General features: G+C 45.3%; 1 protein-coding gene across 1 annotated transcript; it reads left to right on the top strand.

Annotated features, from left to right (window-relative positions):
• The first annotated feature begins 1,042 nt into the window (after nt 1–1,042).
• LIG3 (DNA ligase 3) lies at nt 1,043–16,049 on the top strand. The gene is given in 22 exon segments (XM_085240530.1): nt 1,043–1,144; nt 1,424–1,973; nt 2,633–2,770; nt 3,749–3,946; nt 4,394–4,545; nt 5,405–5,571; nt 6,172–6,249; nt 6,357–6,525; nt 7,160–7,315; nt 7,713–7,844; nt 8,541–8,620; nt 9,079–9,128; nt 9,131–9,166; nt 9,881–9,909; nt 9,911–9,958; nt 10,587–10,710; nt 11,098–11,240; nt 12,019–12,093; nt 12,659–12,805; nt 13,864–14,038; nt 14,676–14,767; nt 15,492–16,049. Coding segments are annotated over 21 exon segments (2,955 nt in total). The 5' UTR covers nt 1,043–1,144; nt 1,424–1,441; the 3' UTR covers nt 15,726–16,049.
• Nucleotides 16,050–16,353: the final 304 nt, after the last annotated feature.

Below are 16,353 nucleotides of genomic sequence, written 5' to 3'. Positions count from 1 at the left end.
CAGCTCCGTACAGGCCAGTTTGTGTAGCTGGAGATTGGTGTGCTGATAAAACAAGGAAGACGGCTGTAGTTCACCTTGTGCTTGCTGGAGGCTTGCAGTGCAGCAGTAACAAGCCTGGCAATGTGAATTCTGCACCCTACGCCTCACAGACTGCCTCAGACACTCTAAGCAACAGCACAGCAGGTCAGAGATGGCCCAGAGTCCTTCTGGGTGATGACAGGAACCATGCTGGTGGTGTGCATGAAACCCTCACCCCAAATCCCCTGCAGCATCCCAGCACCACCCAACAGATCCTTCGGAGGGAAATGGAAAGCTCTTCTCACAACCAGGCTCCAAGATCACTGAGAAGCTCTTGGAAGAACTGAGGTAACACTGCAGCACGTCTGTGCAGATCTGTGAGGGCTCCTGGAGGGCCGGCATTTGGGCCAGGCGCAGAGCAGTGCCTCAGGCCCACAGGAGCACACAGCAGTGCTCTGAGGGCTGATCTTTTGAGGCCGAGTGATACAGCAGTGCCCCAGGCCTGGGCAGGCAGAGCACAGTGCTCCTGGAAGGCATGTCCTGAAGTCCAAGTGACTGCCAGCACCTCAGGCCTGCACAAACTCAGCTCGTGAAGGGCTGGTTCTGATGGCTGCCTCATACTGCAGCGCCTCAGAGCTCTGCCAACATGACACACTCTTGGACTCTTGGAGCACACATGTGGTGGAGTCAGGAACAGGGCATTCCTCAGACATTCACGAACGTGGTGCAGTGCCCTCGGAAGGACGATTCTGGAGGCTGGAGATGAGGCACTGCCTCAGGCTCGGACGCATACAACGCTGAACGCGGCCCGTGAAGCGGCCACGCGCCTCACCTCAGCGGCGCCACGAGCGGGAAAGTGCGCGCGCGGGAACGCGAGGCGGTAGAAAAGGAGGGAATCAGCGCGAGGCGGCAGCACGCTCCGCTGTTGGGCGGGGCCTGGCCGAGGGGGGTGGGGCCTGGGCGAGGGGGGCGGGGCATTCGTCGCCGGGATGGGGCACAAAGCCTACGGCGACGTTCCGCGCAGAGCGCATGCTCTGACGTCACTTCCGGGCTGCCTGAAAGGGGGAGCGGGCAGCGGCACCGTGCGCATGCGCCCTTTTCTACGGTGGCCTGGAGGAGGTGGCGGGTGAGGCCCGAAGCGAGGGGCGGTGGGTGCGGGAGCGACTGGGGGCTTGCGGGTGAGGGGGCGAAGCGGCGGCGGCGGCGGCGGGGCCAGAAGGGCTGGGGGTGGTGGGAAGCGTGGAACCGGCGGGCGGAGTAGAGGGGCCTGCGGGCGGCATCGGGGTGGCGGTGGAGGCTCTCTGCGGCCCGGCTGCAGGGTTGGCCTGCGGGGTGGCGCGGGCCCGGCTCAGCGTCCCCTCTCTTCTCCTCTCTTTTCCCCTCTCTCCTCCTCTCTCGCTCACAGCGGCCCGAGGCGGGCTGGATGCCCGCGGGCAGCGCGGCGCTCACTCGGGCTGCTCGGGCGCTCGGGCTCGGCTGCCTCAGCGCGCTGCTCTCCTGGCCGAGGCCCTGGTCGCGCTGCGCTGCCCTGCCCGGCTCCCGCTGCCCGTCGTCGGTGAGTGCGGCTGTCCGCTGTGTGCGCGTGAAGCCGGGCTGCGTTACTGCGCGTCTCCTCGTCCCTCCGCCCGTGCACGCGTGGCCGTGCCGGGCCTGCGCGGCGGCGGGGGACATGGCCGAACAGAGGTACTGCGTGGATTACGCCAAACGCGGCACGGCCGGCTGCAAGAAGTGCAAGGAGAAGATCGTGAAGGGGATGGTGCGCATCGGGAAGATCGTTCCCAACCCTTTCACGGAGTCTGGCGGGGATATGAAGGAGTGGTACCACGTCAAGTGCATGTTTGAGAAGCTGGAGAAGGCCCGGGCAACCACCAAGAAAATTGAAGACATCACGGATTTGGAAGGATGGGAAGAGCTGCAGGATGCGGAGAAAGAACTGATCACCAACCTCATCTCAGGTGAGATGCTGGGTGGGAGCTGGGTCGCTGCTGCACGACTCCTTCTCTGGTTATGCAGCCAATCACTGCACAGCCACGTGTTTACCTTGCAGTCTCAGAATCGTCGAATGGCTTGGGAGGGACCCTTTGGTTCCAACCCCCTGCTGTGGGCTGGTTGCTCCCACCAGCTTAGGCTGCCCAGATCCCATCCAGCCTGGCCTCAGGCACCTCCAGGGATGGGGCACCAACAGCTCTCTGAGAGTGCCAGAGCCTCCACTGCTGTGACTAACAGTCCTTGCTGACTTGTTAGCAGGATTTAATGAGAAGTTGGATGGGGCTCAGACCTGTGTCTGAACCTAATAGTAAAGGGAAATAAGTGGGCACTTGTGGAATAGCGCTCCTTACTTTGTTTGTCATGATTGACTGGAGAAGGTGATTTAATCCATGATAGGTGCTTAAAGTTCAGATTAATGCCCCGAGGAAGCATCATTTATTTTCGATTTTCATCCTTTTTCTTGAACTTTGCTAAATCACGTAGTCTTTTACCTTTTACTTTATGAGAAATGTTCCTCCATCCCCAGTTTTAGAACTTGTTTGTTGCAGTATATCTTATGTACATGCAGGGGTGTTGGAGATTATATCTGGCTACTAGTTTGAATCTTTGACTTGCTGCTTTACAGAAGCTGCATCCAAGGCTGGAAGTACACCGAAGAAAAAAGCAACAGTTCAGGCTAAGCTCACTGCCACTGGACAAATAAGGAGTCCTCAGAAAGATCCATTGGCTAATATCAGTCCAAAAAAGTTCTCTGGCTTCACAGGTAAGTCTTAAAGTGATTCTGGGAAATCCTTCTCTTCTGATACCAGCCAGTTTTTCTTACTTGACTATTTTTCATTTTTTTTTCTCTGTAGAAGGTGGTTTAGTTTTAACTATCTTACTTAATCTGGTTTGGTGAGAATGTGTAGTTGTGTTGGAGAGTAACATAGGAGGTGAGGAGCTGGGCAGAAGAACTGGGAGTACACAGTATGAATCTATGGGGAAGTAGGCTTAGCTCTGTTGCTAACAGGTTAAATTGTTTTATGATTGATTGCTTTGGTTAATGACCTTTCTCATTCTCTGAACGACACCATGTATGTCCTTCTTGCTGAAAGGGAGGCTGCAAACATCAAGTGATTACTGTGGGATCTGAGAAATATTTAATAATACTTAGATAATCATCCTATACAGCTTGCTCACACAACTACGCTGTGCTGCTCAGGGCCCAGAGCAGCTTCATCAGCTTTGAAGGTAGCCCTCCTTTGTGCAGGAAGTTGGTCTTGGCACTGCCAGAGCCCCTGTCCAACCTATTTGTTTCTCATTCTCTTATAGCTGAATAGTCAAATGCTCGACAGATGTGAATAAAAGCTAAGTGAGTTTCTCTTCAGTTTTTTTTCTCTCATTTTAGAAATGTTGTTAGGAAAATGAGCTCCCGTGAAGGGAGAAGGCATGTGAAGTAGAAATAAAATAGAAGCATCTGCCAGCAGGAGTTTGTTTTCACCAAGGCTTAACTGTAATTGTCTGGTAGAGTTAAGGTAGAAAAATCCTGAACAAAACTAGTGGGGAAGAAAATGCAAACTTTTTTTTTTTAATTAACTAAAACTTAGTCACAAATTTTGGGGTAGCACATCATTATTCAGTTCTGAAGCTTTGTCTCCGCAGTGGGTTTGTTCTTTTCAGATTACCTTATACAGGTGTTCTCATCTTCAAAGCCTGCCTATACTGTACTTATTAAAGGAGCAATTTGTTGTCTTTCATTCAGCCAAGCCCAAGAATTCTGAAGAGGTGTCTGCAAACTCTTCCCACAACTCCAGCCTGTCTGCAAAGAATTGTGATCCGAAGCACAAAGACTGCTTGCTGCGAGAGTTCAGGAAGCTCTGTGCTATGGTTGCTGATAAGCCTAGTTACAATGTGAAAACACAGATCATCCAGGACTTCCTGAAGAAGGGAAGTGGAGGAGGTATTATTCCTGCTTTGCGTTTTCTGCATGTGAAAGCCCTCTCAAAATTAAACTTCCATGTTGTTATGTCAGAAGCAAGGGAGAGTTAAAATCGGATTGCTCTTTAGTTCAGGCTGTGAGGAGTGATGATTTCTGAATTATGTTGATAGTAGCAGTTCACTTTGCAGACATCTAAAGAACAAATGCAGATAAGGATGTCTTGGGCCAGAACTGCCTTGGATGTCTGTAGATGCCACCAAAATTAGCACCAGAATCAGATTTGGAAAGAAATTGTGGATCCCTGAAAAATGTCCTTTCACGTGAAGCAGACCAGTATGGTGGAATGAGGAGGACACAGATGTGTTGTTTTTTTTTTTTCCCCAGTCATGCTAATGAGTACAAACAACCAGAGCCTGTAGATGAAAATAAATTGTGACAGTTTCTAATGGTGTGTGCTTTTTTTTCCAGATGGTTTTCATGGTGATGTATACCTGACCATTAAGCTACTCTTACCAGGCATCATTAAAATTGTTTACAACTTGAATGATAAGCAGATTGTAAAGCTGTTCAGTAGAATTTTTAACTGCAGCCAAGAGGAAATGGTCCGGGACCTGGAACAGGTGAGCACAGAAAGCAGCTCTCTTAATTTCTGCTGCTTAGATTCTTGATACGGAAATTCTTGGTATTTCCACCTCCCATATTTTTTAGCTTAACTGTTAGGGAGCTGGTAAATCTTTTGTTTGTTGTAGCAGTTTTCATAGAGCTTTCTGCCATCTGGAATATCTAGAGAATAATGTTTGATCAGAAAGCAAGATGTGAACTCACCAGCAAAACTTTAGAAAACAAGACTAAAATACTTAGGCAAGCTGAGCTGCACCTGCTTTCTCTAAACCATTTTGTCTAGTGTGTTCCTATTCAACTGATTTGTCTTTTTTTTTTGTTAACATCATGTATTAAAAACTAAATTAATAGATCTTGGCTTGATAGTTAGGCTTGTTAGTTAGGCTAGATTCATATAATTGCCAGTGCTTATGTGTGCATTTAATTCCTGTGCACAGGAGTTGGTAACTGACTGTGCACACGTCTGATTTCATTGCAAGATGAAGAAAATGCGTGAATTCTTTCACCTCTCTTGCCTTGATATATACAGCCTTCTAACGACACCACCAGACAGAGATTCTTGGATTTACAAGTGGATTAATCCTGAGGAAATATGGAGTCTGTGATGCTGCAGCAGTAAAAAATGAAATACGGCAGTTGGGTGATAGTGGTGGTCTTGCACACATTTTTGCAAGTGAAAGGGCTGAAAAGATGTACTCTGTGTAATGGCAGCTTTATTCTGATGTTTGGCTGCAGTTCCTTCATGCAATTGCAGCATTGTTCCTCTGCTTGCTAGAATCATGTTGAATCTCTAGCAATAGCTTTCCCATTTGCTGGGCGTAGCTCTGACCAACACCCTTGTTTTCTTCTTGGAGACAGGGAGACGTTTCTGAGACAATACGCCTCTTCTTTGAGCAGAGCAAATCTTGTCCTCCAGCAGCCAAAAGCCTCCTGACCATCCAAGAGGTAGATGAGTTTCTCATCCAGCTATCTAAGCTTACTAAGGAAGATGACCAGCAAAGTGTGCTGCAAGATATCACTCGCAGGTAAGGGATTAAACAGCCTCTGAAGGTTGACACTAAAAATAGGAGTGGTTATCCACATTTCACAAGCTAGAACAGATGAGAAGGTAATCATAAGCTACAAAGACTGAACTTTATATCTGTAAGCTGCTGTCAGTGGTTTGATTGGCCCATGTTCAAGTCAGGGAGAATTATCTTTGCCTGTTGCTCTACTGTTGAATCTGTGCTAAACAAATGGTTTGCACAACTACCTTACTTAGCTTTTAAGTTCTTGCCCTAAGTAAGCTGGGCAAAGCCTTTAAGCCATGTAGACATGCTGAAGAGCCTTTGTGTGGCTTAGCTTGTGATAAAGATTTACTCTAGATGCCCTACTTAACTGAATTTTGGAGGGCATCTCTACACAGAGGCAAAATTAATATTGGCATTCAAATATGAAGATGATCAAAAGCCTTTTGGATATTCTGTTTTTGCTTCTGGGATATCACTAATAAAACATTCACTTGAGTTGAAACCCTGCAGAATGGAAAGACCTTTTTTGCAGAGGCCTTGACAAGTTTCCTTTTTTCAGCTGGAAAATAGTACAGATAAGTGTCTGCCATCTCTGAATCTTCTTTCACACTTCAGATGTACAGGCAACGACCTGAAATGCATCATCAGGCTAATTAAGCATGACTTGAAAATGAACGCTGGCGCAAAGCATGTGTAAGTATCGCCTTTCCTTACGAGCTAAAAGCAGAAGTGAGCATTACCTTCATAAGCTACAGACCTGAGATTGATAGGTTTTCCCTCTGTTCTCGATTCCAATCAAGGTTGGATGCTTTGGATCCAAATGCTTACGAGGCATTCAAAGCATCACGCAACCTCCAGGACGTGGTGGAGCGAGTCCTGAGGAACCAGCAGGATGCTGAGAAGACGCCAGGTGTGAAGCGAGCGCTCAGCGTGCAGGCCTCTCTGATGACCCCAGTTCAGCCTATGCTGGTAATGTCGGCCCCCCTGCAGGGGAAACCTATAGCAGAGGAAGAAATGGAGTTCTCATATGTACTGTCAGAAACCTTCACCTTTAGGAATCAGTAGACAGATAAGTGATACAGATTATTCATGTATAATGCCATTTTTTTTAAAGAGCGTTTTCTACCATGGGCAGTACTTGGTGTACTGAGTATTTGCAGCTTCAGTGATGCTGCAGAAGCAAAAATCATGGCTTGACTTCAGTCCAGATGTGACTTTTTACTGGTTTCTTTGCTGTCATCTCAGATGCTGATCCTTTATCTGGAAAAAACATAAGCTTTTTTTTTTTTGGACTAGAAATTCAAATAAGTTTGTCTTTTGTTTGAACACATCAGAGTTCAATATTTTACTTTTGAGCTCAGCACGCACCTACAACAGGCACAATACTTAGACCTCTAAGTAGGTGGAGGAGATAAAAACTGAACAGCTATAGTATTCTGAGAACACTCAGGCAAATGAAACCAAAACTTCAACTGGGTATCAGACTGGACAGCGGGATCTATGAGAGAATGGATGGTTCGTGTGTGTAATTAAGTAAAAGTAGCTTTACTTAAAAATTGCATCATCTGAATTTCTTTTGCTCTTTTCTCTCCACCTTTCTAAGGCTGAAGCCTGCAAGTCAATAGAGTATGCCATGAAGAAGTGCCCCAATGGCATGTATGCAGAGATTAAATACGATGGTGAGAGGGTGCAGGTCCATAAAAACGGAGATCACTTCAGCTACTTCAGCCGGAGCCTCAAACCTGTCCTTCCTCACAAAGTAAGCACCTACAAATTGTTCTTTTACTCTATAAACATGAGTGAATGTCACAAGTTCCTATAGGCAGAGAAGATACCTTCTTATTTAAATCTAGAAAAGCAGCATTTAACTGAACTGTAATCAGTTTATTTTGGTGGCTTTTAAGACCTTGAAGCTACAGTTAACCTACCTGCTCTCAAGTGCACTTTATATCTTGCAGTTGGCTTGGCTTGATGCTGGTTGAGTGACTTTGTTATATTTGTTCAAGTCTTTTTTTCTATTTATAGATCATGCTAATGGTCTGTGCTGCAGTAGAAATATGCACACACATCTCTCAGAGGCTTCTGGAGAGAACATCTGCACTGGAGGGAGTCCATCTCCTCAGTCAGACATCTTTCTGTGTTTTTTTTCCTTCAAGGTAGCCCACTTTAAGGACTTCATCCCCCAGGCTTTCCCTGGTGGGCACAGCATGATCCTGGATTCAGAAGTTCTTCTAATTGATAATAAAACTGGCAAGCCACTTCCTTTTGGATCTCTTGGTGTACATAAGGTAAAAGATATATATGGATATTTGAAAAAGAAATCCTTTGTGGTCAGAGGTTGTTATTCTGCTGACTTAAACACATCAGCACGTGCTCAGTTATCACAGAATAATTTAAGAGATCTGGTGCTTCCTCAAGAAAAAAATCTAAGATTCCTGAGAAGGCTGCTATTAAAGAAAAGGTACCATTATAATACACGTGTGTTTTTTTTTTTTTTTTTTTTTTTAAAGTCTTGGAAGAATTTGCAGTTCTGTAATTGCTTGTAGTTGCCTATAGAAATGCATAGCAGATCTGAAGGCCAGAATAATGCATGGATGTAATTCCATAAGAGTATTATGTAGACATTATGTCTAGATTAAATGATGGTAAGGAAGAGGACAGGAAAGGGCAAATTGTACTTTAACTTAAAGGAACTGTTAATCTGAAGTGTCTGGAACACTTATTCTTGCTGCAGCAATGATGGATTTCAAGTTGCTCAAAGTCATTACTATTTATTATTTCCCTGTCGCTAAGAAATTAACATGCTTTGTTTTTCTAGTTTGTGCTTTGACACATTCATTCTAAATGTGAATTCTAAGAATATTTATGTTCTAAGGATATTTAAGTCTTACAGAAGAAGCATCTTTTTTTGTGGTGGTGTATTTTTAACTCCCTGCTGCTGCTTGCTGCAAGATTTCTTTTAAACGATCTTAATTGTTTTGCAGAAAGCTGCTTTCCAAGATGCCAACGTTTGCTTGTTTGTATTTGACTGCATTTATTTCAACGACATCAGCCTGATGGACAGGTACGTGTGGCACAGCGTGAGAGCAGCCTGCCAGCTTTCTGAGCGTGAGCTTACTGGATTGCAGCACCTCTGCAGAGGGAGCAGTTCACTTTGGCTGCTAGGCTTGGCCATTTACTCCTGCAAAATCAAGAGAGCATAGGAGAATCTGTGCTAAAAACACTGCTATGGTGCTCCATCCTGCTCTACAGCTCCAGAATATCAGAATAACTGCATTTCAGCTGAACTCAGTGGGTTTCAGTACTCTGCTCATCTCACGTCTCTGAAGCTAAATACTAAATATTCTTATCTTAGATTTATTTTATAGCTTCTTCCTGGAGGAACGTTAAAAGAATTTATTGTCTGCTCTGAAACTGCAGGATAAGTCATTTAACTAGTTAAATATATTTTCTGAAAGTTCACGTGCCTGCTGCTTCATGTTGAGATGGTTTATGTCCTTAGTATTTCATACTCTGTTCTAGGCCTCTGCGTGAGCGTCGTAAATTTCTACACGATAACATGGTTGAAATCCCCAACCGGATCCTGTTCTCAGAGATGAAGCACGTCACAGTGAGTTGACCACATCTGCTGTTTGATTTAACACTGAGTTGTAGGCACTTCCGTGGTCCTTTACTATGTGGCCCTCTGTATAATTAAAGCTAATTAACACTGCTTCCAGTCTCCAGACTGGCAACTCCAAGTGTGTCACAGCTCTTTATTTTTGTAGCACAGATGCGTTCTGAGTGCTAAAAACTGCATTTAGACAGCAGTAGGCCCAATTCTCACTTGTTAGGCACAAGCTTTATGTCCTGTCATTTTCCCCCACTGCTGCTGCTACTTGGAGCACCTTGGTTCTGGTGGAGAATGCTCAAAGTTTGGAGCAAATAAAGCATTCTGGGAAGAAAACAGCATAGGTCCCAGAGCAGTTGGACTGAGAAGTAAATGTACTGCTGGCTGAGATGATCTCATCTTTTGCATATGGTACATGCTCAGGACACAAAATCAGTGTGACCCTCTCGTTTCTGAGGAGGCTTTTGTCCTTGTTTGGTGTTATGTTTTTCAATGGCCAGCTGCTCTCTTCTAAGCTTCTAAGACATTCCCAGCGTAGTTACTGGGTGTTCAGCAGAGAGAACAGGTGTGGAACTTTCTTTGGAAAACTATTCTATGAAATAAATTATTTGTTCATCTCTGCAGTTGCCTTAGTTTTAGTGTACCAGTGCTCCAATGTGGAACACTACAGCCACTTGACAGTCTGGAGCTTACCACAATGCCTTTCCTTTTCAGAAAGCTTCAGATCTGGCAGATATGATCACCCGAGTCATCCGTGAGGGACTGGAAGGACTGGTGTTGAAAGACATAAAGGTAAGTTTGTATCTCATCTTTACTGGTGGATGCTGAGATTTAGGGACAAAAACAGACCTCTCTGCTTAATACTGAAGTACTTAATCTGAGTTTGAATTCTGCCCTATTGTGCTTTGAGAGGTTTCTAACAGTGCCTAGAAGGGATGTACAGTAGCTTTCCCTGAATCTCAGTTACTGTCACTTTTCTCCTGGATTTTGGTATTGCTTGTTCTTCTCTTGCCTGTTTTCTGCCATCTGGACAGAGCTCCACTTCTCTGAGCCTCATGATGTGCCTTTGCACCATCCAGTCAGTTTATACACACCTGTAGTGTGACGCAGTCCAGCAGGCAGATCACTGAGCTGGTAATCAGAACTGCATTTTAATCACAATGCTGCTAGCCCCTCGTGTGATTCTTTATTTTGCTTTGTGCTGTCACCTCCTGGAGGTCTGTGGGTGGAATGCACTCAGCTGAGCAGTCCTGAAACCTCTCTAGATTCTTGTAGATGCTGACATCCCATTCAGGTTACTTCCTATACATCTGAGCACTGCAGGGCTCTGGTACTCATAAAGCAAGGGCTGTTTGAGGAGATAGCTGCCTACAAATACATCTCCTTTCTGACTGGGAGGTTCTTGCTTTGTTTTGCACAGGGTAATTATGAACCAGGAAAGCGGCACTGGCTGAAAGTGAAAAAGGATTACCTAAATGAGGGTGCAATGGCTGACACAGCAGACTTGGTGGTGCTGGGAGCTTTCTATGGGAAAGGCAGTAAAGGTAAGTCTCTGGCGTTAGCCTAAGTCAGACTGGTTGGTTCAGGAAAATCCCAAGCTTTTTCTTCCAGGTTTTCTGTATTTGTTTTCTTGCTGCAATGAGAGTGGCTTTCACAGTGACTGTCTGCTGTAGCCCATCACATCCCAGGCCACTGCAGGCTGCCTGGCTTTGCTGTGGCACAGCTGGTGCAGGAAAGCATTAGGACTTGGGTTGGCCTTTCATGCAGCAACAAGGTTCAGCTTTGTGTATCAACTGATGCAGAGAAACCATCTCAAACTTGTGGTCTTAGAACTCCCACAGATAAGGGATTCGGGTTCATTACTTTAATTTTTGAAATGCTGTTGGCTGTCCTGTAGAAGATATGAACTGCTGTGCTCTCCCCTCCCCCAGGTGGGATGATGTCCATCTTCCTCATGGGCTGCTATGACCCCAAGAGTGAGAAGTGGTGCACGGTGACCAAGTGTTCTGGTGGCCACGATGATGCCACCTTGGCTCGTCTGCAAACAGAGCTGGATATGGTGAAGATCAGCAAGGTGAGATGGGCTATGGCAGGGAGGCAGAGGAATGCTCAGCACAGGACTTGGTAAAAGCTTCTTCCTGCTGAGCTGTGTGTTGGTTAAATACAGAATTCAAGTGCTCTGCCAGGAACAAGCAGTAACTCTAATTGAGTTAAATCAGGTAAATTCTCTATTAACTTATCTGTAAGAACTGAGGGGTAAGTGTGGCCATCTCCTAACACTGCTTGAGATTTGTACTCAAAACACTGAGCTGGGCACCATCTGGTTCCTGCTGAGACAGTTTGACTGGGAGAAGTCAAACTTTTCCTTCTTGGCATGTCGCAATTGGTGAAGACAGTCACTAGATGGGGCTGTAGGTGAGAAATGCTTGTCTATCTTGTTGCTACATAGCCTGAAATGCTGAAATAAATGAAATAAATGAAAGTGCAAAATGGAATTTTTCAAGACCTAGCACACAAACAGCTGAACTTTAATATTTACTTGAGATCCTGAAGGTCAATGGCATCCAGGTTATAGAATCTTAAAAATGTGTGATTTCATATAATTACAATTGGAGGAACATAGTGGTGTTATGTATGGCATGACAATGGGTAACAGCTGTGTTGCAGGTAATCTTTTGTGATTCTCTAGAGGAGAAATCAGTGCGCTGCAGGCTACAGCAAGTTTAATCCATACAAAGGCAATTAAATACATATTTGCCAATTTACTACTACATTATCTTTTAGCAGCCTCCTTTGTAGGATTAGATTCACGTATGATCATAAGTGTTATCTTGTTTTTGTGCTCTTAATAGGATCCTAGTAAAATTCCAAGCTGGCTGAAAATAAACAAAATCTACTACCCAGACTTCATTGTCCCAGATCCAAAGGTAAGTGCTGTCATTAAATGTTTTCCAGCCCCAATGCAGCAACCTACTTCTATAACTGTACAGATTATCCCTGTTACAAAATTAGTTTTCATGCTTGGGAGAGGAATTTAAGCATGAGCTTTTAACTCTGAATCTTGCAGGTGCATTTGAGACTAAGCTTCATGAGGCAATCGCACCTGCAGCGCCTCTAGGAAATGGTTTTATACATTAAATCCCTGCCAGAAGTGAATTTACTTGAAAGAAGCAGTTAGAGCACAGTTAAAGCAGTTGAAACATAGCTGTAACCCAGAAGTTGCTGTTGTTATGCTAAATTTACCAGTATGCTTTGTGCCATTTATACAAGGAAATTGGCAATATGTATTAATGGAAGATCTCTCGATTCACTGGAATAAAAAATAAATAGAAGCTTTCCTAGTCAAGGTGACTAGGAGGTATACATGGACCTCTGTTGTGCTGGGAGTGGGAGCAAGATGTTGTAGAAGTAGAGGAACGCAGATGCATTAAGGTTAGTTCATGAGAGAACACAACAATGTGACGTGGCTTCCTTCCTCACTGCTGTGTTTAGAAAGCTCCAGTGTGGGAAATTACAGGGGCTGAGTTCTCCAAAGCTGAAGCCCACACTGCAGATGGGATCTCCATTCGCTTCCCTCGCTGCACTCGCATTCGAGATGACAAAGACTGGAAGACAGCCACCAACCTCCCGCAGCTGAAGGTGGGTTAACATGGCTTGCTTCTCTGCAGCGTGCTTGCAAATAACTTCTGACACCAGCCTATATTTAAAAAGACAAATTCTGATAGGGTAAGCACTGAGGACACTTGCTGACTAGCACCTCCAGTGGCACGTTTTGTGCTCCATTTATTCTAGGCTCAGGCTGTTTCCTGGACTATTTTCTTTTTTTTTTTTTTTTTTTTTCCTTGAGTCTCGTGAGCTGCTGTTGTGTGCTTCCGGGAAAGTTTGTGCTGGCAGCTAGTTCTGTCAGCTCTTGTAACTGCCTTCATGGTGAGCAGTTTCCTTCCTGAAAGATCTGACCTTAATTCTCTGAAGCGTTTATGGTCATTTGGTTTCCCATTAATTGCTGAGGTTGTGTGAGGCATCTGGGAAGTGACTAAGGGTAGCCTGGCCTGGTTCCATGACACAGGGGCCAAGTGGCAGCCTGCCCAGCTCCCAGGGCTGCACCACCCTACACAGCTTCCATGCCTCCTTTAGTGATAGAAACCAGTTGGCCTGTTGCCACCCCAAGCAGTAAGTCAGCTGTTGATGTGCTCTGTTCTCAGTCTAGTCGTTGTCATTTGGGCTGTCTTCACACTGCCTACAGGGATACTGACAGCAGATGTAAGTGCTTGTTATGCCATCGAAGAAAGGAGTGATTCAGTCCCTCTGCTGTCCAATCTTTCTGGCTCGCTGTGCAGGTAGGGGAGAGAGAGGTAAAATACTCTCATGCAGAATGTTGGGTGTTGGCCATTTTTCAGTCCAGAGAGCCAGACTCTGAGGAGTTAGTCTGATTTGCTCACTGGTAGATGATGATAATATGTGTGGCTTCCCTTAATGTCAAGCAGCTGGGTAGAAAGCAGAGTGCTTGAACACGGCTGACAAAAATGGTGACAAAGAGGTGCAGGAAGAAAAAATGTAAGAGCAAACACTTCATGGGGTGGAGATAGAAAATGAGAGGAGCACATGCATTACTGTTCACGTCTCTTATCAGGTTTCACTGTGGCTAAAGGGAATGCTTTGTTTCTGCTCAGACAAATGCTTTGTTTCTGCTCGGACAGGAGCTGTACCAACTCTCCAAAGAAAAGGCTGAGTTCAGTGTTGTTGCTGGGGAGGAAGAGGAGTCCACAGCTGGCAGCAGTGGAGAGAATGAGGGAAATTCCAGGTCTTCCACACCACACAAGATTACTAAAACTCCCCCTAACAAGTCCCCTGCGAAAGCCAAGAAACCAGAAGGTAAGGCCCCTCACCAGGGAGGAGAACCTCACCATGTGCTCTTTACCTTCTGTGCACTGCTTTTATAAACATGTTATGGTTAATGGGCAAAGCTGGTTTCAACCCTTGGTTTGGCTTGTGTTGGCGTCTCAATTACGATGTAATTTCTCTGGGACTTACAGTTCCTTTTTGTCTTTTATCATGGTCCTTCACAGAATGTGTAAGACTGGTCAGAGCAGCAAAGCTGCTGCTCCTGTTCCTGCAGCTACATGCCTTTCAGTTAGATAGTTTTGGCCATGAACCAGTATTTAATTTTACTTGGCTTAAGTTCACACATATAGGGTAAGGTACCTGGAGGGGATTTCCAGATAGCAGACTGCAAAGCCATGCACTGCAGAATAACTTGTAGCAAACTTCTGAGCAATCCCAGAAAGGTGGGATGGTGACAGCAAGAGGAAAGCTGAGCTATGTAGTCAGCTGGAGAGAAAGGCAGGAAGATGCCCTGGGCCATTAGTGGCAGAAAGCATCTAATGCACAGATTTTTCAGAACAGATTGGGAAAGCCTTTTACCTTTTCTTATCCTCATTCTTCTCTGCCTGCTTTTAATATACAGCTGGTATGTAGACAGGAGCACAGTGAGACACCTCTTTGTTTTTAGGCACCAAAGCAGTCACCGAATCCCCTCAGAAGCCAGAGGAGAAACGAGGAGAGAAGCGAAAAGCATCTGAGGTAGAAGACAATGGAAAGAAGGTATGGACAGTTAGGCAGCAACCACTCAGGAGTGGGGAAAAAGTGGAGACATATTGTCCATTTCTACCTTCTATGTGGGAAGCCTTCAAAACGCTTCCACAGCAGCATCCTAAATTAAAAGGATGATGAGGCTCCTGTAGAGAAAGCAGATTTCTGCAGCATTTTTCTTTTTATACCAGCAGAGTTGACATTACTAGGTTTGTCATGCTAAAAGCTCTCTATTCAGCAGCCAACAATGTCCTGCTCTTCAGAGGCAGTGATTGCTGAGTGGCTGCATATAGAAGAGATGAGCTGTAGAGGAAGAGAATTGTCCTTTCTAGCTCATTGTGCAGTAAAGTGTAGGAGTGGATTAAGAATTGCTGAGCTATAATTTACTGATAAGATTGGAGTAGCTGTTTGCTACTTGATGTAAACAGCAAGTCCACTCCCAGGGCAATTAGAGTCTCCCACTTCAACTAGAAATCATCAGGTTGCAAAGGCATTAAGACCACATTCACCTGACCACAGCAGCACAAAAGGCAGCACTTGCTACTGATGAGGTAATAATGCCCTTAGCCAGGGGGCACTGCTCTGTTTTAGCTTCTGCTGCTCAAGGAAGCTGTATCAGTGTTACTTCTCCCTGTGATGTAACGCAGCCCAAAGTGCAATGTTACAGTATTTTATACATAGGGTAATTTTTACTTTTTTTTTAAACCAACCTTTGCTTCTCTTCCACACTACACAGCTGCTGCTGGACATATTCACTGGTGTGAAGCTCTACTTGTCACCCTCTGTGAAGGACTTCAACAAAATCCGGCGCTACTTCATAGCATATGATGGTGATCTCGTGTCAGAGTATGACACAGCCTCAGCAACACACGTTATTGGGGACACGGATGAGAATCCTGGTGCTAAACGGGTGTCTCCCAAATGGATCTGGGAATGCATCCGGAAACGGAGACTGGTGGCCCCGTGCTAGCAGGCAGGGCAGCTGACTGCTCCTAACACTGCTACGCTTCAGGAACTCCCTGAGGGGAACAGCTGAGAAGTAGGTAGGTGGAAGAGAAGGGTGATTTGTGGGGATGTGGATAGAGATATCTTGCCCAAGTCCATCAGAGGTAGTTACAACTATCCATAGCAGCTATGTGGAATGAATTAAAATAGCTCTCTGAAGGATGTCACTGCTGTCTCTGTCTTTCTGCCCATAGTGTAGACCAACACTTATATAGGTGCTGGTTTCATCTCAATGGGTTTTTAAAGTTTGGGTATTTTTATAAATAAATAAAAAAATGGAAGCAGTTTCTCCTTTGCTGTCAGGACTTCTTTTCCAAAGCTTATTTTCTGTCTGGACAGACAAACAGACCACCACATCTGGAACTATAGGCTGTAGTGCCAGGATAACATTGCTGCAGGCTACAGTCTACACCACTGATGTGTCCTTGGGCTGGTTTGAGTTGGTTTTTTTCTCCTGTCTCTTTACAGACCTTTGAATGTTAACTAGCAGCAGTTTGCACTTAATGTGAAACCTACACATAAGAGTAGGCACCAAATAAGTTTCCATTACTCTGCAGCATTATCCCATCACCCATCCTCTTTAAGTGTGCTTT

This window comes from Meleagris gallopavo, chromosome 21 (genome assembly GCF_905368555.1).
Source record: "Meleagris gallopavo chromosome 21, MGAL_WU_HG_1.1, whole genome shotgun sequence".
NCBI classification, from domain to species: domain Eukaryota; kingdom Metazoa; phylum Chordata; class Aves; order Galliformes; family Phasianidae; genus Meleagris; species Meleagris gallopavo.
Note: the sequence above shows the minus strand (reverse complement) of the source record. Positions and strands in the feature narration are given on the sequence as shown.